At 52.8% G+C, this 17438-nt stretch overlaps 7 protein-coding genes across 7 annotated transcripts; 5 read left to right on the forward strand and 2 right to left on the reverse strand.

Annotated features, from left to right (window-relative positions):
* Positions 1-740: 740 nt before the first annotated feature.
* Positions 741-2832, reverse strand: BU25DRAFT_450614 (uncharacterized protein). The gene is made up of 2 exons (XM_033709704.1): positions 2711-2832; positions 741-2662 (listed from the first exon to the last, which is right to left on the reverse strand). The coding sequence occupies exons 1-2, from the start codon at positions 2787-2789 to the stop codon at positions 1023-1025; spliced, it is 1719 nt and encodes a 572-aa protein (XP_033558732.1). The 5' UTR covers positions 2790-2832; the 3' UTR covers positions 741-1022.
* Positions 2833-2959: 127 nt separating this feature from the next.
* BU25DRAFT_493527 (proteasome subunit alpha type-4) lies at positions 2960-4086 on the forward strand. Its single transcript, XM_033711720.1, has 4 exons — positions 2960-3067; positions 3120-3304; positions 3353-3771; positions 3822-4086. Exons 1-4 carry the CDS (start codon positions 3044-3046, stop codon positions 3953-3955), a joined length of 762 nt encoding a protein of 253 aa, XP_033558733.1. The 5' UTR covers positions 2960-3043; the 3' UTR covers positions 3956-4086.
* A 260-nt stretch (positions 4087-4346) lies between these two features.
* On the forward strand, positions 4347-5724 carry BU25DRAFT_493528 (uncharacterized protein; the record flags this gene model as incomplete). Its single annotated transcript, XM_033711721.1, has 2 exons — positions 4347-5052; positions 5108-5724. The coding sequence occupies 2 exons, from the start codon at positions 4347-4349 to the stop codon at positions 5722-5724; spliced, it is 1323 nt and encodes a 440-aa protein (XP_033558734.1).
* Positions 5725-7957: 2233 nt separating this feature from the next.
* On the forward strand, positions 7958-10263 carry BU25DRAFT_398789 (FAD-binding domain-containing protein). Its single transcript, XM_033704920.1, has 3 exons — positions 7958-8440; positions 8494-9114; positions 9163-10263. Exons 1-3 carry the CDS (start codon positions 8195-8197, stop codon positions 9775-9777), a joined length of 1482 nt encoding a protein of 493 aa, XP_033558735.1. The 5' UTR covers positions 7958-8194; the 3' UTR covers positions 9778-10263.
* A 378-nt stretch (positions 10264-10641) lies between these two features.
* Positions 10642-12159, reverse strand: BU25DRAFT_413438 (thiolase-like protein). The gene is made up of 2 exons (XM_033707035.1): positions 11879-12159; positions 10642-11801 (listed from the first exon to the last, which is right to left on the reverse strand). Exons 1-2 carry the CDS (start codon positions 12103-12105, stop codon positions 10649-10651), a joined length of 1380 nt encoding a protein of 459 aa, XP_033558736.1. The 5' UTR covers positions 12106-12159; the 3' UTR covers positions 10642-10648.
* A 104-nt stretch (positions 12160-12263) lies between these two features.
* On the forward strand, positions 12264-12998 carry BU25DRAFT_155188 (uncharacterized protein). The gene is made up of 2 exons (XM_033700663.1): positions 12264-12473; positions 12537-12998. Exons 1-2 carry the CDS (start codon positions 12454-12456, stop codon positions 12952-12954), a joined length of 438 nt encoding a protein of 145 aa, XP_033558737.1. The 5' UTR covers positions 12264-12453; the 3' UTR covers positions 12955-12998.
* A 586-nt stretch (positions 12999-13584) lies between these two features.
* Positions 13585-16413, forward strand: BU25DRAFT_450618 (carbohydrate-binding module family 1 protein; the record flags this gene model as incomplete). Its single annotated transcript, XM_033709705.1, has 1 exon — positions 13585-16413. The coding sequence occupies one exon, from the start codon at positions 13585-13587 to the stop codon at positions 16411-16413; it is 2829 nt and encodes a 942-aa protein (XP_033558738.1).
* Positions 16414-17438: the final 1025 nt, after the last annotated feature.

The raw sequence follows: 17438 nt of genomic DNA on the forward strand, positions 1-17438 counted from the left end.
GTAATGTAACTTCTAATATGGACCCGTCCAACTTTTCTTGCACGTCCTACAATCGCTCTCATGCTTCTGCTGAAATTCTCTAGCCAGTGTGGCTTTGTCCTCGTCTTTCTCCCTACTCATCACCTAAGTCCAGAATATTCATCGTAGCTAACACCCACGTCCAGCTCGACTAGGGTTCCGTCCTCTTCTCCTGAACCTGACCAGCCGCTCGCTGCTTGGCGAGGATCGCAATCTGGAAAGTGTGTAGCGAACGGGCATCGGTGGCTGTTGGCAGGGCTTTGCTCGTTCGGCTTGGTACCCAGCGTTGGCACGACGAGAAACGCTGGCTGTGGTGAAGGCGGTTTCGGTAGTTGGGGTGGTGGTCATGATCATCGAGTCTGGCAACTGCACGAAGAGGGGATTGGGCGCATTCGATACTGGAAGCTACTACGGAGCGCCAGGAAGCACTTTTTCGTCCCAACTCTAGCATACCCATACCCTGTTCGTATTCCTGTATGATCTTGCAATCATGTTACCGTCTCGCACATGGCCGCCATTGTGTAGTCGCATGGCAGCGTTTGTTAATGCTCTTGCGCCGACGATGTTGTCTTCTTTCCCGTCGTGCACTTCTTACCCATCCCTCCTTCCTAGAAAGGACACTGCCTGCCACTCAGCACTGGCTTCCTGACTGCATATGCACATAGTCTTCACTATCATGCAGCAACAAAAGTGTTCCCGGACTGTTGGTTACAGTCTGCGCTCTCAGTGTTGGGAAGATCTACGTAACCATCGTGGATGCTGGACAGCTACGGATACAATGATCCGCTTCCCTATCTTGCAAACACGCTACCCGTAGCACTGTCGCTTCCGCATTCCGAAGCTTGCAAGGACCCTGAGAGTTGTAGGGCTGATGCTTCGCGCAAGTTCAATATGCTTTCATTGGTTGCAAACATGGCTCGCCGCCAGAAAGGATAGATGCAAGCGTGATACAGCTTGGCAAAGCTTGGTGCATTCGATATGGGTATCCTAAATATGTGAGATGTCTACGCGTCCAGATGGGCCTTCAATCCTTCCTTTCCTACTTTCAGCGCTCGTTGGATCTCCTCTTCCTCCTCCCTAAGTCTGCCTTTGCCGTAGGCCAGGTCACGCTCTTGCTTGCGCTTCTCTGCTTGCACCCTTCTCTCGCGCTCAGCAAGCGCATTCTCCCTCCTCTCCCTTTCTGCTCGCTTCTTCGCTCGCTCAGCATCCTCCTCAGCAGACGCTGCGGCGCCTTCTGGCGCAGCTGGCAGTGTGGAGATATAGGTCTCGATGAGCAAGTCACGCGTCGATGGCGGCAGTGAAATGTACGCCAAGTCAGTGAGAATGGCGGGAGGAAGTGTGTCGATGGTTGTTGAGCGGTTGAGAGATGCGAGTGGTTGTGCGCGCAGAAGGGCCGAGAGATCGGACTTGAGATCAGAGTGTCGCATGCCGATGCGCTTGATGTGGTCGCGGTAGAGCTTCTCTTTGTCCTTGTCAGAGAGCTTGGTATCCTTCATTTCAGGCTCTTTCTTGTACTTTCGTCGGAACTCTGGCCAGTAAAGCTTGGGTGTTGCGTAGCGATCGAGGAAGGTTAGGTATGGTATCCTGGGATCGCGCGTTTGTTGTTTTGCTTTCTCTTCTTTGAGGTATTGCATTTTGTCGCGTGCCCATTCGTCGAAGCAGTCTTTTCGTGCTTTCATGTTGGGAAGGGCTTTGTAGCGTTCATCGTCGTAGAGCGTGCCATCCTCAAGGATCTTGTCCCAGGGCGTGTACGGACTTATCCGCGTGTCATCCAGAAGCTCCTTGAACAGCACTTTGCAGTCTTCTTCCGTCAATGTTGGTTCTTTGCCCTCGTAGTCTTCTGCGTATTCCTCCTCGTAGCCTTCACCCATCTCCATCTCTTCCATCTGTGCTAGTTGCCATGCCAGATCGTCGTCTTCTGCCGCTTGTGGTAGGTCACCACTTGGCTCTTCAGTCCGTTTCCGTTTTGGCGCGCTCTCTGCTCCTTCTCCCTCATCATCTGTGACTTCAACCTCCTCATACTCCTCATCATTCTCCATGCCTTCCTCACCATCTACCTCGACAATCTCCACCTCTTCTTCACCCGCGGCCAGCTCTGCCTCGATGTCTGCCATGGCGGTGTCTTCCTCGTCTTCCACATCACTGGCCTCCCCGCGTTCCCGGCGCTCCTTCTTTTCGCGTTGCTTGCGATCGAACTCCACGACAGCCTTCATTACGCGCGGTGGGAACTTCCAAAAGCTCTCGTTCGTCTCCTTGTTCCAAACAAATCGTCTCCCAAATTTTGTCTTCACGAGGACCCATGGCGCGCAGTTTGGTATGTCGTTACGGTGCTTGGGCTTATCATCATTCTTGCGTCTTCTGTCCGAGAAGCTGTTCTGCCCTCCTCGGAAACCACCACGATGTCCGCCCCTCTGCTGACCACTATGCTGGAAAGCTTGCCTTGGCGCGCCGCCGAAGATAAGGTCTTGCATCTGCTGCTGAGGATTGTATCCATGCTGAGCAGATTGGGCATTGTAGGTATCATTTTGCGGCGGAGTAAATGACAAGGGTGCGGCGGGAGGAAGGTGTTGAAACTGAGGAACTTCTGCGACCGGTCGTGTATATGTGGACTTCTTCGTCTCCTTGTTGAAGTAGTAGGTGTGCCCTAGCAATGTTAGCATTCGCCCATGACGCAGTGAGAAGCTATAGCTACCAGAAGGCGCTTTGTGTTCTGTCCAGCCTGCGGGGAGCGGCGGCGCTGGCGCAGGTGGTCGCGCAGGCAAATCAGCCATTATACAAGAAAGCTAAGCTCAATCGAGCCTCCAAGGTACTTCGAAATGCTCGAATTGAAAGATGATGCAGAGCTGGTGATCGTCGAGCGGAAAAGTGATCGGCCTTGGCGTCGTGAATCGCCGACGCGTATGAGCTTGTGCCTGGAGCTCTCATCAACACCAACCCACCACCCCAGCTTCCCCACCGAATCTCTCACTTTGACCTTGCACACAACCTCCGACAACCCCGTGAACCCATTAGATAGGACGCAGTCATGTCGCGGAGATACGATTCAAGGGTCAGTGCCCCGCCACAGCCGCCGGCGACATCTTAGCTAACGGTACATGTAGACGACCATCTTCTCGCCTGAGGGGCGTTTGTACCAGGTCGAATACGCGCTCGAAGCCATCTCGCACGCCGGAACTGCTCTGGGCATATTAGCAAAGGATGGCATCGTGCTCGCCGCCGAGAGGAAGGTCACCAGCAAGCTTCTGGAGCAGGACACATCAGCCGAGAAGCTGTACATCCTGAATGAGTGCGTACAACAATCGATGCAACACTGGCTATACTGATACAGCAACAGCAACATGATCTGCGCCGTCGCAGGTATGACCGCCGACGCCAACATCCTGATCAACTACGCCCGTCAAGCCGCCCAGCGCTACCTCCTCACCTACAACGAAGACATTCCCTGCGAGCAGCTCGTACGTCGCCTATGTGATCTGAAGCAAGGTTACACGCAGCACGGTGGTCTGCGACCGTTCGGTGTCTCCTTCATCTACGCTGGTTGGGACCCACAGCGTGAGTTCCAGCTGTACCAGAGCAACCCCAGTGGCAACTACGGTGGCTGGAAGGCAACGAGTGTGGGCGCCAACAACGCCTCTGCTCAGAGCTTGTTGAAGCAGGACTACAAGGAGGAGTGTGACCTGAAGGAGGCCTGTGGGCTCGCCGTCAAGGTGCTCAGCAAGACCATGGATTCGACCAAGCTCAGCAGTGAGAAGAGTACGTATCAGCAATGTCTCCCGGCGCATACCAATCCTAACAAATCACAGTTGAGTTTGCGACAGTAGGGAAGACCAAGACAGGAAAGATCTACCACCACCTTTGGGGTGCCGACGAGATCGATGCTCTGCTCAAGGAGCATGGTCTGGCGAAGCCCGAGGACACCGAGATGTCCGAGCAATGAGATTCACGACCACTAGACGACACATTTTGACGCAACGGATAAGCCTCGATATGAAGCATGAGGTTTGTAGTATACCAACTTAGGTGAGAGCCAGTGGCAGCTCGTAGCCAATTCCACCTCATGATGAACACCTCACTTTCTGTGCTTGCTACAGCCCTTCTCTTGGTGCGCTCTTTCCTTCTTCGAGATATTGGTTGGTGTTGGCGTTGCTCTTTCTCTCCCGCTTGCTCTCAGTTGTGCCTTCCTTACAGTCTGGGGTCACGCAACTCCCCGCCCCTCACTTTCGTGCATCCCGCTCACCTCACCTCGGCCGACACCAAGGCACTCAATTACTTCACTGCATCGCTTATGCATATTGTCAAGGTTTGATATCGCGTTAGCTTACATCAGTATGGCTACTCCCTACAGCCGGTCAAACAGCAGCGGTGCTCTCAACTCTGGTCCTTCACGCACGCTCCTGCAGCAGCTTCTGGAGGAGATAAATGGAGCGTCATCTCCTCGAAAGGTCCGCAACGAAAGCCCTTTGCAGAGCCCAGCAAGCACCCGGTCCTGGTCCTCGTCCCAAAATCATTCGCCTTCTGTTTGGGTTGGCGGTTCCTCCGCACAGGATGCCTGCGACAAGCTTCGAGCGGCCGATGAAGCACGCCAGCGAATGGTAGCAGCCAACAGTATTGATGGCGCTCCTAACATGCAGACACCTACGCTGCGCTTAGACACGTCAGGGCTTGAAATGCAGGATACAACACTCGATGAGCACGAGAGGAGGCCAGTTTCTGGATTACACCGGACTCCAGATCCAGTCAGATACCCTCACGACTACATGCAGCACATGATGAAAGGCAGTCCACTGTCGATGACTGTTGGACTCTCACCGGCCACGCAAGGTCACGACGACACTCCGTTCCACCTACAAGCATCTCCCTTCGGCAACGCCGTACCCCAGCCTTTATCGCCGCTCATATTCACCGACGTTTATTTCGACTCCTCCTCCTCGTTGTCGCCTCAGACGGAGACTACTGCATCACCGACCGAGGCGCCTACCTCAGCGGCAACCGTCTACACTGCGGAAGAACCGCGAACGCCCTCTATTGATGGTAGTATGCATCCAGGTACCCATTATTTCGCTTCTGGTTATAGCTGACTACGACGCAGCACGCAAACGGACTCACTTCTTCGATGACTCAACACCCGAAGTATCACCTCAAAAAAGGCGAACCGTAACCCTGCCTGATATTCGAAGCGACGCATACTCCAAGATGGCTATCGATGCTCCCCATTGTTTCATCGGTATAGGTGGAGACAACAGATGTGTGCTCCGAGATGAGACGTTCACCGAGCGCGCACCTACGCCAAGGGTACCGATCAATCTTTCTACAAACGACGCATTGCCCGAGCTGTCTTCCTTCAGGCCGACTGTTGCAGACCCACAAGGCCAGCCACAATTGAATATTCCTCCACAAAGGCCGGCACGTTCATTCACCAGTCCGGTCGAACCAGCAAGTCCAGCAGTGCCTGACACGCCCGCTTGGATGCGGCCGATGCACCTTATTGACACCGGCGGCAAGTCTATCTACATGAATGCTCACGACGACGGGCCGATCCGTCATGCTCTATGTCTCTACTGTTTCAGGACTCATGGCGACTTCCGCAAAGTGCACAGGCACGGCTACGAGTCGTGTGGACGCACCGAAGTGCTTGACAGTCACTACTGGGAGTCTGATACATGGCCAGAAGACTCCTCAGACGACTCGACCGCCTCAGACCGTTGATGCCAACGGGACAGCTCTGCTCTTTCTTGGCAACCTATCCTTACGCTCTTCGATTGGCCTCTGTTGCTTGTACTGGATTTTGGGTAGTTCCTAACGTCATTGGTGTTCTTCCTGTTGTTCCGCTCCTTGTACTGGATTTGTTTTCTCTTATGATGTGTTCTGTGACGGTGAAGAGCTGCTCCTACCCGTCAACTTGCATCATGGCGGCGAGGTGTAGCAAAAGATGCGTCGCCTATGCAATGAGCTCCTCCGTAATCATTCACTCATCATCTACATTGCCACCTCATCGCACATCGCACTTATCCCACCATCCTGCCCTCTCAAGGCTCTCCTTTCCGCTCCTTGTTCTGAACATCTTTTTTTCTTCGAGGTATTGGGTCTGATCCAAAAACATCGTTGCTGGCTTTTCTGCACGTGTAATCTTGGTAAAAGGCCACTGCTGGTACGTACTGCACATTTAGTAGGTATGATCCATTTGTTTTTCCCCTCCACTTTCACTGATAGTCCAGCCTCAGCACACACTTCGTCGATAAGGCCTCAGGTGTAAAGTGTAAGAGTAAATTCACTTAGCGCGTATTGTGTTGATATAGCTGGCCCACCACCATGCAGCATCGTCTCCATCACCCCAGTCTCCATCAACAACATACAGCATCGCAACTGCACAAGCAGTATGAGCAACAAGGTAGCAACCGACAACGAAAGTGGGCGCGACCAGAATCACCATCTATGGCTGCTCTCTTGGGCTTTCACTTCGTGGCAGTTCGCAGTTTTGTACTTCTCAGTTCTGTGCTTCTGGAACCTATGGACTTCAAAGCTATATATCCGAGTCCTCCCAAGGTATCACAAGTCACGAGAACCGCAATTGTGGCGCTCCTGAACATGATCAGTCGTTCGAAAGCAACTCCACGACATCGCTTTCTAGAAGATACACCTCCTGAAATTCGAACAACCATCTACTCGTACCTGCTACCTGATAGCAAGCCAGCGTCTACAAGCTGAACACTCTGGGCGACCTGTCAACAGATCATTCATGATATCAAACATGAGGCCGATCGTGCTTTTGTGCGCGCCATGGTCAACATCCAAAGCATCGCAGCTACTTCGAACATTGTTGTCTTCTATTCGAAGGCAAAGTTTCACGTCGAAACAGTCATATGGCTTCCGCAAACCTACCTTCCAGCACTGGCCCCACGGTCCCTACAACTGGCGAACAGCCCATTCGAGCGTTCGGTATTGTCTGTACTCCAGGCTTTACCAACGAATGTCCGCCCTGTCACTTTCACGGTTCAACCGCATGCACATGCATCGGTCTTCGACTATGAGCTCCAATACAACATCGTGTGAAGGGTCGTCGTACATACCTCTACCAGGCATTCGAAGACAGAGTAGCAGGCTATACAGATTTACACCGAGTTCGAATCTATTGCGGGGCCTCGATTACCATGGCGCCGAAGAGTTGGGTGGGGAATTGGCGGTTGGGAATCAGCTGGGCGGGTATCAAAAGGTCTTGACTTCAAGCAAAATGTGAAATTTGGACGCAGAGAGAACCTTATCATGTTTGGTGCGCCATGCAAAATAGTCGTGGGTGTGGCCTTTTAAGGCTTGGCTCGGTTGTGTTACAGGAGAGTTACTCTTGACTTTAGGAACCTATGATGCTGGTGCAAGTCAAAACGGGCGCGCGGGCACAACGTTGATTGAGGGCGGATGGCGTCACTTCTGTTGTATTTTGGGTTGGCTATCAAACGGTAGTAGGTCTAACGGACGGTCTCGTACGTAGTACATGATGACAGTGCATCGTCTGAGGACATCCTTGCTTCGCTGGACATCTTCGAGGATATCTAGACATGGAAAGACGAAGCGACAACAGACATGGCCGACGTCATGGACGAAAACGCGCTAGGGATACGCTAGCGATGCGCTTTCACCCCGGTTTCTGCTTCATGTTTTCTCCAGTACCGTAGCAAGACTCACCTTCCTTCAGATCATCTGACAAAAGCCTTTGCTATCGCATGATCAGTTCTCGCATATGTTCGACGCGTCCATCGTTGCACTGTCAGTATTGGGCATGCAGTGCCCTCTCGGCTCTGCTGCATGATTGGTCGACCTCATAAAGCTAGAGTGACATGGGGATGTCTCAGCAATCGCCTTGTTGCGCTTGCCCGCAATTCTCACGCCAAACCTTTTTGTCTTGAGGCATTGCGATCGCATCGAAGCTGCTGGCACCCCGGATTTTTGCAGTTCGAGGCCACCTTTGGCAGCTCTTTCGTACGAGTATATGAATCTTCACGAAAAAGATCCCATCGTCAAAATAGCCGTGTCGCATATGCGCCATGCATGCAGATGGTGAGACGGCAATGCATGGGTAAATGGGGGGTACGACCAATGTTGAAGACCTCATCCGGACCTTTACACGGACAAGCACCTTTCCAAACCAAAGTTTCCAAAGCTTTCGAACCTAATATCCATTGCAATGGCCTACTTAAGCATAAGGTGGTTTCTGATCACGCTTGCTGTGCTCACTCCAGTCTTATTGAGTCTCCGACTCGGCCATGATAGGTCGTTCGCAGCGTCCTTCCATGATGGAGCGTCGATGCTCTATCCAGACTCGGTAGACCTGAAGGAATTTGAAGACGCAAGCTTGCGTTGGAGTGCAGCTGATTCACCGACGTACATTATGATCGTTCGGGTTGCGACAGAAGTAGAGGTACAAAGGACGGTCAGCACGCAGCACTCGATACTCCGACAAGTGTTGCGCTAATTCTTCTTCAGATTCTTTATGCAAATCGAAAGCGGACACCTTTCCTTGCTATCTCAGGCGGTCATGGACAAACCTCAACAGTCGGAAAGGTGAAGAACGGTATCGGCATTCATCTTGGTCGCATGAGTTCAATGTACATTGATACCGACGGCCAGTCGGTTGTGATCCAAGGTGGTGTGCGAAATGGAGCTCTGATCTCGTATCTGTGGGCTCATGGAAAGCAGACGATGACTACAGGCTGTGATTGTGTTGGCTATATCGCACCGATCTTGGGCGGTGGACACGGTTGGTTGCAAGGCCGCTATGGACTTGCGGCCGACCAGCTCATTTCTGCTCGTCTTGTACTCGCGAACGGAACTGCAATCGAGGTATCGCAGGTGCGTAATCCGGATTTGTTTTGGGCGATTCGAGGTGCTGGTCATAACTTTGGCATTGTGACTTCGGCCAGGCTAAAGATATACGATGTCGAACCCAGCCAGAAACAGTGGGCCGCCAGTAGCTTCGTCTTCACGCACGACAAGCTGGAATCTCTTTTTGCGATGGCGAACAACATTCTCGATAGCCCGAACCGACCAGTTGGGATGGTACACTACCTCGTGTTTGCGTTCAATCCGGACGTTGATCCAAATCACGTAAGTTAACGGGCTTATGACACTATGTTCATTGCTGATCAACCTGAGCCCATCATTGTTGTGTGGATATACTACCAGGCCGCTTCAATTCCGTTTCAGTATACTCGTCCGCTCTATGCGCTCTCTCCTGTCGCGGTTGAGTCCAGCACCACCGATCTCGCGGGTGTGAATGCACATCTGTACGCCACGGACGACGGAGTCGCGTGTGCGAAAGGATTTTCGCGAAAATTGGCACCGGTGTCACTACAGAGATACGACATTGGTTCTATTCGCAAGGCTTTCGACGTATTTGCTGGCGTCCCATCCTCGTTCCATAACTCTGTCATGTTTGCCGAAGGCTACGCCACGAATCGCGTCGAAGAGATTGATGCAAACAGTACTGCGTTCCCGGATCGAGCTGGTAAACTGCTTTTATCGCCGATCCTGACATATCTACCAAACGCGAGTCTTGATGCCATTGCAGAAGACATCAGTAACAGAATACGAGACGCACTACTAGAAGGTAGCAGTTCGAAGCTGGTGTCGTATGTCAACTACGCTCGTGGCGATGAGAGCATGGAAGCCATATATGGGTACGAGCCCTGGAGGTTAGAGAAGCTTCGGAGGCTGAAGAAGGAGTACGATCCCTTCGGACGGTTCAACTACTACGCACCAATCTCCTAGTTGCCGAGGCGAGAAGAGGTGCGCATTCTCGAGACCGTCTAACTTAACAGAGCTCGCATGGTCATATGGATTCGAACTTGCAGGACATATCGGTGCCTTCTGCACGAGGTATTGATAGACCATATCACGAAGCTCGCGATGAAGGCATTCCTGTGGTTGATCGAGGAGGTCACGGGGCTTGGCTGCTATATGAGTGTTGAAATAATATTGAACAGTCGTACAGGGTACCTTTGCTATTTCCCCGAGCAATTTATCCTTCTCATCGAGTTTGTTGGATTGTATTTCGATGTTTGGTGACCGATACTGGAGGTCATCTTCGAGATATCCCCGAGCATCCACGATTTCATCGAGCTTTTCTTCAAGGGTCGCTAGTTGGGTCAAAGACCTGTGATCTCGTCAGGACAACACCGGCCACCATGTTATAATATATCTTATTCTTTTAGGAGTTCATGCTCCGAATCACGCACTTCTTTAAACAAATTTGTCTCCTTAACATAAGCTGCCTTGGTGGCACTAAAGGCTCAGCATCGACCAACGATATTACGTTCACTTCCCCACTTACCTTCGGAGGCCTTCGCGTCTGACTGGAGGTGCACGCATGACTAGCAACAGAAGGCTAATGTCACTAGACACAGTCAGTTGCTAGCTGCCTGATGGCCATGCAGGATGGGGACGTAAGAACGTTCGTGTTCAAGTGGCTATGGTGGGGTGGGTCCACTTGTGCCCCACACCACATGTCTTGATCCAATCACGATGCGCCCACTTGTACGACATCAAGACCACGCGAAGGATTGTTGAGGTAGTATCACGTTCAGAAATCTCAACAGTTCAATGGCCGATCTCACAAAAGCAAACAAATAGCTATTTCTTTTCACAATCGACTCTGGATCTTCTCCAGGGTATCTCCCAGCGCGTAGTTGTTTCGCACCATCTTAGATCTGACCTTGTCCCCATCTTCCTTCGTCACATATCGAGCCTCAACAGCAGGGTTGTAGTCGAACTGACTCGCCCTCTTCACCTCTTCGTCACTCATTTTGGTAGCTTTCTGCCCGTCGGCACGCTTATACACTGTGATGACTACAGCTCCGCCCAAACCCAAGTTATGCTGCAGCGCAATGTCCGGAGAATCAGCCAGTCGGTTGTTCGCCCAACCACGAAGCTGCCAGGTTATCTCTGCGCACTGTGCCAGGCCAGTGGCGCCGAGAGGGTGCCCTTTGCTAATGAGGCCACCAGACGGGTTCACAATAGGTCCTTTGCCACCATACGTGATATCGCCGTTTCGCACCATTAGGTGTGCTTTTCCCGGCTCGCTGAAACCCAGACCCTCGAGGAGAATCAACTCATTCGCAGAGAAGCAATCGTGCAGTTCGGTGATCTTGACGTCTTTGGGACCGACTCCGGCTTCCTTGAAAGCGGCTTGTGCAGCACGCTTGGTCATGTCGTATCCAACAAGGTCCATCGACGATTTTGAGTAGAGTTGAGGAGAGTCCGTGAGCAGACTTTGGCCTGCCATCAAGATCGCCTGGCTCTTCAAGTGCGGTCGTGCATCGAGGAACTTCTGGCTGACAATCACTGCAGCACCTGCGCCATCGCTAGTTGGGCTGCATTGCAGTTTGGTGAGTGGGTAGTGGATCATGGGCGACTTCTCGATCTGCTCCAACGTGTATACATCCCTGAACTGCGCGTATGGGTTCTTCTGGCTGTGCAAGTGTGATATCCTGGCGATCTCGGCGAAGTCACGCGCCTCAGCACCATACTTCTCCATGTACTCCTTGCCGGCGTTGGCAAAGTACTGTGCATTAGGCGGCGACTTGTCAACACCACGAGTATCCGCCATCATTCGCATAGACAGTCCCATGGGCGAAGGCCGGTCGCTCCATATTGACTTGATCGAGCCAGGCTGCATTTGCTCGAATCCAATCACAAGTGCACAGTCAATTGCGCCGTTCTTGATCAGAGTGCGTGCAAGATGCAGACCGGTTGAGCCTGTGGCGCAGGCGTTATTCGTATTGTAAATGGGAATGCTGCGTGGCGTCAGCGTCAAGGTTCAATCCAAATGCCGATTTGAGGTGGACTGCTATGCAAGTAAATCAAGACGTACGTGCTCATGCCGAACTGATAGAAGACCCTCTGCCCACTGGTTGTATCACCATAACAGTAGCATGCTACTCCTGTTTCCACATCATCGTAGTTGATTTGGGCATCCAGCATCGCTTTTACACCTGCTTCGTAACCCATTTCAGGGTAAGCACGCTGCTGGCGCGGCTTGATGAACTTGGTGATACCAACACCAAGCACATAAGCGGGAACATCGTTCTTAGCTGCCATCGTGCAGTAATGTCAGTCCTTTTCGTCCGGATGTATGAGCAGAAGCAGTTGTCGTAAACTGGGTCTTACGATGGATTCCATGTTGTAGGTGAGCTTCAAGTAAGCGCGACGGGCCGAGGTTGGCAACATCCCCACCTTTTGGTTCCTCGCCTCTTCACAACCGAACGCTCGACTCGATCATTCAGCAGCCTCATTGAACTCGCGACTGCCACGCGCCGTCTGGCAGCCTCTCAGTGGCCGTTCTACACAATTTTTCGGTTTGCCTTAGTTGTACGCTGCTTGTGAACTTGTGGCTACAATGACCCAGCATGTACATACGTAGTTAGGATAGCGAGCTGTGTCATCAACATGGCCCTTCCGATGACGATGTTCGTCAACCACCATTCTCAACTCTTGGCCTTCATGTCTTCTACCACTGACTCAGGCGACAGTCCAGGAGATCCAAGTGACTCCAGAGCCCACTTTCGATGTCAATATTACTGCAATCGTTGCGTGCAGGGCTCGCTTGTTACGGCCCACGAACTGCAAGCTAGCATTGCTCCCCTTTCAATTCACTTCACCCGCTGTCATTTCCAACCATTAGGAGAATGCTGTAGCAGCGCGGTTTGCGATGCGCTGTCGTGGGTCTCGAGCAGGGCGACCGGATTTGGTTTGATCAACCTCTTGGGAATCCTGGTTGTCGTTCTTCATATCCGTCTCTTCTCGTTCATGCCTTCGCCTCTCAACTCTCCAGTTCTTTCATATCTTGCCAGCGGCCAATTGCGACGCTTTCTTGCATGGTGTTCCAAGTGTATCGAGCGAACGCATAACTTGAGTGCCGAACAGCTTCGGAGGAAGACGAAGCAGTGAGGTCATGGGTATTTCTAACCAGTGTTTTGACAGTTCACGAGATTGCCAGGATGAATGTCTCCTGCGGCACTTGACTCGGCCGTGCGTTTCAAACGAAACGACCAGGATCCGCACTGACACTCGAAACGCACATGCCGAACCGATAAAGCCCCGATCGCGAATCACAGAACCCATATTCAGCGTTACGGGGCCAAGCATTTCCGATCTCCACAGAAGTTTCAGCCGCTTGCGTGGCTGTTAATTAACCTCCCGCGCTGGTGTTGGCACCGTCGAACGGGTTTGACATGTGTAGCGTCGCTGGAGAACCACGTTCCTGGATTGCATTGTCTAGAAGCCGGGATGCCGTCTTCGCGAGGCTGCATCATAAACTTGTTTCCCGGAACATGGCTTGCGGAAGGATTGAATCCTGGGCACGATAGATTGAGGGTTACCTGGGCCCGCTATGGGGAAGATTCAATTGCCATACATAACAGCTCGCCGCTCTCTTCGGGGTTGCTCACCAACTTGCTTGCACTTTCGTTCATTCTTTCGTTCATTCATTGTTTACAGCCTTGACGGCTTTGCCATTCTTTTTGTAGGCCGTGCCTTCATACCACACTCTTTCCTTCGAACAACACCAGTATCGTCGAAATGGCACGTTCTTTCATCCTTTCCACAGCGCTCTTCGCGCTCCAAGCTGTCGCGCAGACATCATCTCCCTACACCGACGCTAAGACCGGGATCGACTTCCGCGGTTACACTGATGCGAAGACTGGCTACACCTTCGGTATCGCTCTTCCCGAGAACGCTACAACCGACTTCATCGCCCAGATTCAGGCACCTATCACCAATGGAGGCGGTTGGGCTGGTTTCAGCATGGGTCAGTCTATGACCGGCAACTTGCTGGTTGTCGCATGGCCCAACGATGGCGAGGTTGTCTCTTCATTCAGGAAGGCGACTGGCTACACCAACCCTGCAGTCACCACCGGTGACTTCACCATGAACCCTATCCCTGATGGCACATTCGTCAACGACACAGCTTTCTCGTACACTTTCCTTTGCAAGAACTGTATCAGCGACGATGTCGCCACTGGTCTTGTCATCTACGACTCTCCTAGCACCAACATTGTTGGCTGGGCTTTCTCAAATGATGCTCTCACCGACCCTGCGACTGCTTCCTCCACTCTGACCTACCACACTGCTGGATTCGGTGCTTTCGGTCTGCCCATGTCTAACGCCACCAGCGCCAACTTCGAGACCTGGGCAGCCATGGCTGTTGAGGGAAGCACCGGTTCCGGCTCTGGCTCCGGCAACTCTACCACACCCATCAGCGGCGGTAACTCAACCACACCTGTCACGGGTAACACCACAGCTACTATTGGTAACGCCACTTATGACTACATCGTTGCGGGTGCCGGTCCCGCTGGTATCATCGCTGCTGAGAGGATCGCTGAGAGCGGTGCCTCTGTTCTGCTGATCGAGCGTGGCGGTCCTTCTTACGGATTCACTGGCTACACTGACAACATGTCCTGGAACGACACTGTCTCCATGTACGATGTTCCTGGCTACGGTTACTACCTCAGCGACGTTGGCACACCCGCTTACTGCGACGACACCGCGGACATGGCTGGCTGCTTGCTTGGTGGCGGTACCAGTGTCAACGCTATGATGTTTGTCAAGCCTCAGGAAAGGGATTTCGACGACAAGTGGCCCACAGGCTGGAAGTCTGCTGATGTTTCTGCTGCTGCTGAGCGCGTCTGGGAGCGTAACCCTGGACAGACCTACGGTAGTGAGGACGGCAAGCGCTACAACGACGAGGCTTACGAGGTTCTCTCCAAGTTCTTCGCTGCTCAGGGCTGGGCTGAGACCGACTTCATCAAAGACCCCAACTCAAAGACTGATGTGTTCGGCCACCCTCCCTGGAACGTTGCTGACGGTCTCCGCTCCGGACCCGTCAGGACCTACCTTCCCCTTGCCCAGAAGCTTGACAACTTCAAGCTCATGATGAACACCAAGGTCATCCGTGCCGTCCGTGAGGGCTCATCTGCCACTGGTATTGAAGTCGAGACTGCTGACGGCCAGCGCGTTATCTACAACGTCAACGCCGGAGGTAGCGTCATCCTTGCCGCTGGTTCTATGTCTACTCCCCGCATTCTCTTCAACTCTGGTATTGGCCCTGCCGAGCAACTCAAGATCGTCCAGTCCGGAAGCAGCGGTGTCACTCTCCCTGACGAGGCTGACTGGATCGACCTTCCCGTTGGTGCTGAGATTAAGGACCACCCCATCTTCACCATTCAGTTCAAGACCAGCACCAACATGTCCTCCACCCCCGAGACTACCCTGACTGAGCCTGACCAGACCAACCTCGACCTCTTCGCCAAGGGCTCCGGTATCCTCGCTCAGTCCGGTCAGCGTCTCAACTGGTGGTCCTCCGTTACGACCTCTAAGGGCAACGAGATGTTCTTCCAGGGTACATGCAACGGACCTTCTGACAACACCATCCAGATGAAGGTTTACCTTACACACGGTGCTCAGTCTGTTGGTGAGCTTGGTATCACAGCTGAGGGCGCCACCGAGTTCATCACCAACCCACACATGACCTCCGAAGAGGACACTGAGGCCATCACCATGATGATGGACCGTCTTCTCCAGATGACTAGCGGCTCCAACTCTACTCTCAGCATCATTGCCCCTACTGGCGTCACCAACGTTACTGCTGCTGATCTGATCAAGACGTTCAAGACTGGTAGCCACTACGTCGGAACCGCCAAGGTTGGTGCCAAGGGCGATGCTGGTGTCGTCGTCGATACTGACACCAAGGTCTACGGCACAGACAACCTTTTCGTTGTCGATGCTTCGATCCACCCTGACCTGCCCACCGGTAACACCCAGGCTATTGTCATGGTCGCCGCTGAGGCCGCCGCTGCCCGTATCCTTGCTCTTGGTGGCAGCAACGCAACTGCTCCTGCCACTCCCGCTTCCAGTGCCGCCTCTGCTGTTGCTGAGGTTACCAGCGCTGCTTCAGTCGTTCCTGAGGCTACCAGCGTTGCTGCTGTCCCCAGCGGCACTGGCTCCCCTGACGTTTCTTCTGCTGCTCCTATTGGTACTGGCTCGCCTGTTGTCCCCAGCGCCTCTCCCATCGCTTCTTCTCCCGCTGAGTCCGCTGCTCCTGCCGAGTCCGTCCCTGCATCGCCTGTCGAGTCTGCTTCGGTCTCACCTGCCGAGTCCTCCACAGCAACTGCCCCTGCTGAATCCTCGCCTGCCTCCACTGTCGCCGAGGCCTACGGCCGCTGCGGTGGTCAGGGCTGGACTGGTCCTACCCAGTGCACCCAGGGCTGGACCTGCACCAAGCAGAACGACTACTACAGCCAGTGCATTCAGGCTAACTCTCGTCGTGCGCAGACTGCCCCTGTTGTCCGCCGTGACATCAAGAAGCTCAATCGTGTTGCACAGAGGGCCAGCTTTCTTAACTCGTACTAGATGATGGTAGGGCGAGGGTGATGATGATGTAAAAAGCGCATTGTAGATCTTCTTGTATATACTCAATTTTCAATTCTGTTTAATCGTTCATTCGGTTTGCAAGATGCGATGTGATGTACTGCTCTTGAGGCTGATGTCCCTCGCCTGAGCAATGAATTAATGACATTCACTCTTATTACCTAGAACGGTAAAACCTTAGCAGCCTGGTTTCTACGAGCAGTACAACTTAGGCTTGGATCTCAAACCTCCTCTGTATAGTATATAAGCACTCTGACCTGCATATGGCAAAAGTCACATCTGACTCGGTATCACAGCCACGGGTACTGGACCACGGTACAGAATGCCTCCCACAAGTGCATCACGATGCTCGCCACCCACTGACATCTTCATACTCACGTTGCACGGGACCAAGCATCCGATACGAGCCTCATCGGCACCCAACTCTATCCCATCGCCGATAAGCGTATAATTCGCAGCCCTTAGCTTCACGGAGAAATTTCCCTAGCCAATCATCGTTCAATACTAACGCCCTTGGAGACAAGTAACCTGCGAATCATTTGACAACAGCACGCACGGAACAAACACCACCAATGGGGGCGTCTAGAGAAGCGGTTCCCGTGCGCTAGGATCGGGCAGGGCACGTGGGCTGTGAAAAGGCGTAGGTTTTGGCGATGGTGCTGCGTAGGTAGCGATCAGAGGGAGGTGTCGTGATGTTCTGGCACAGAAAAGCTGGTACGTGCATGAAAGGATGCCGTTGTCGTATTCGAATATGTACATAGGATTCCCATATGTTCCGTATCTGTCACAGTGAGGCGGTCTGGAAGGGCGGTTTTGACAACGGGCATACTGTGTGGCCGGGAGGATGCAGGATCCGAATGGGAAGCAGTCAGGGCAAGGCTGCAGAGCGCAAGTGCCGAGAGTTCTGGATGTTAAATGTGAGACGCGAATGCAATCATGATGTTTGTTTTGCGTTTGTATCTGTCATTACTGTTGCATCGTCTAGGTAGCTTTCGTGGGGTATTGTT

Source organism: Macroventuria anomochaeta, assembly GCF_010093625.1.
Source record: "Macroventuria anomochaeta strain CBS 525.71 unplaced genomic scaffold BU25scaffold_30, whole genome shotgun sequence".
NCBI lineage: Eukaryota > Fungi > Ascomycota > Dothideomycetes > Pleosporales > Didymellaceae > Macroventuria > Macroventuria anomochaeta.

Excerpts from the sequence above, each read along its gene's own strand:
- BU25DRAFT_155188 (XM_033700663.1), top strand. The coding sequence starts at position 12,454 with ATGGCCCTTCCGATGACGAT. Across the intron at positions 12,474-12,536 it reads ATGGCCCTTCCGATGACGAT|TCCAGGAGATCCAAGTGACT; the intron begins GTTCGTCAACCA and ends CTCAGGCGACAG.
- BU25DRAFT_493527 (XM_033711720.1), top strand. The coding sequence starts at position 3,044 with ATGTCGCGGAGATACGATTCAAGG. Across the intron at positions 3,068-3,119 it reads CGCGGAGATACGATTCAAGG|ACGACCATCTTCTCGCCTGA; the intron begins GTCAGTGCCCCG and ends CGGTACATGTAG. Across the intron at positions 3,772-3,821 it reads CAAGCTCAGCAGTGAGAAGA|TTGAGTTTGCGACAGTAGGG; the intron begins GTACGTATCAGC and ends AACAAATCACAG.
- BU25DRAFT_398789 (XM_033704920.1), top strand. The coding sequence starts at position 8,195 with ATGGCCTACTTAAGCATAAGGTGGTTTCTGATCACGCTTGCTGTGCTC. Across the intron at positions 8,441-8,493 it reads AAGTAGAGGTACAAAGGACG|ATTCTTTATGCAAATCGAAA; the intron begins GTCAGCACGCAG and ends ATTCTTCTTCAG. Across the intron at positions 9,115-9,162 it reads CGGACGTTGATCCAAATCAC|CCCATCATTGTTGTGTGGAT; the intron begins GTAAGTTAACGG and ends GATCAACCTGAG.
- BU25DRAFT_413438 (XM_033707035.1), bottom strand. The coding sequence starts at position 12,105 with ATGGCAGCTAAGAACGATGTTCCCGCTTATGTGCTTGGTGTTGGTATC. Across the intron at positions 11,802-11,878 it reads TATCAGTTCGGCATGAGCAC|CATTCCCATTTACAATACGA; the intron begins GTACGTCTTGAT and ends GACGCCACGCAG.
- BU25DRAFT_450614 (XM_033709704.1), bottom strand. The coding sequence starts at position 2,789 with ATGGCTGATTTGCCTGCGCGACCACCTGCGCCAGCGCCGCCGCTCCCC. Across the intron at positions 2,663-2,710 it reads AGAACACAAAGCGCCTTCTG|GGCACACCTACTACTTCAAC; the intron begins GTAGCTATAGCT and ends TAACATTGCTAG.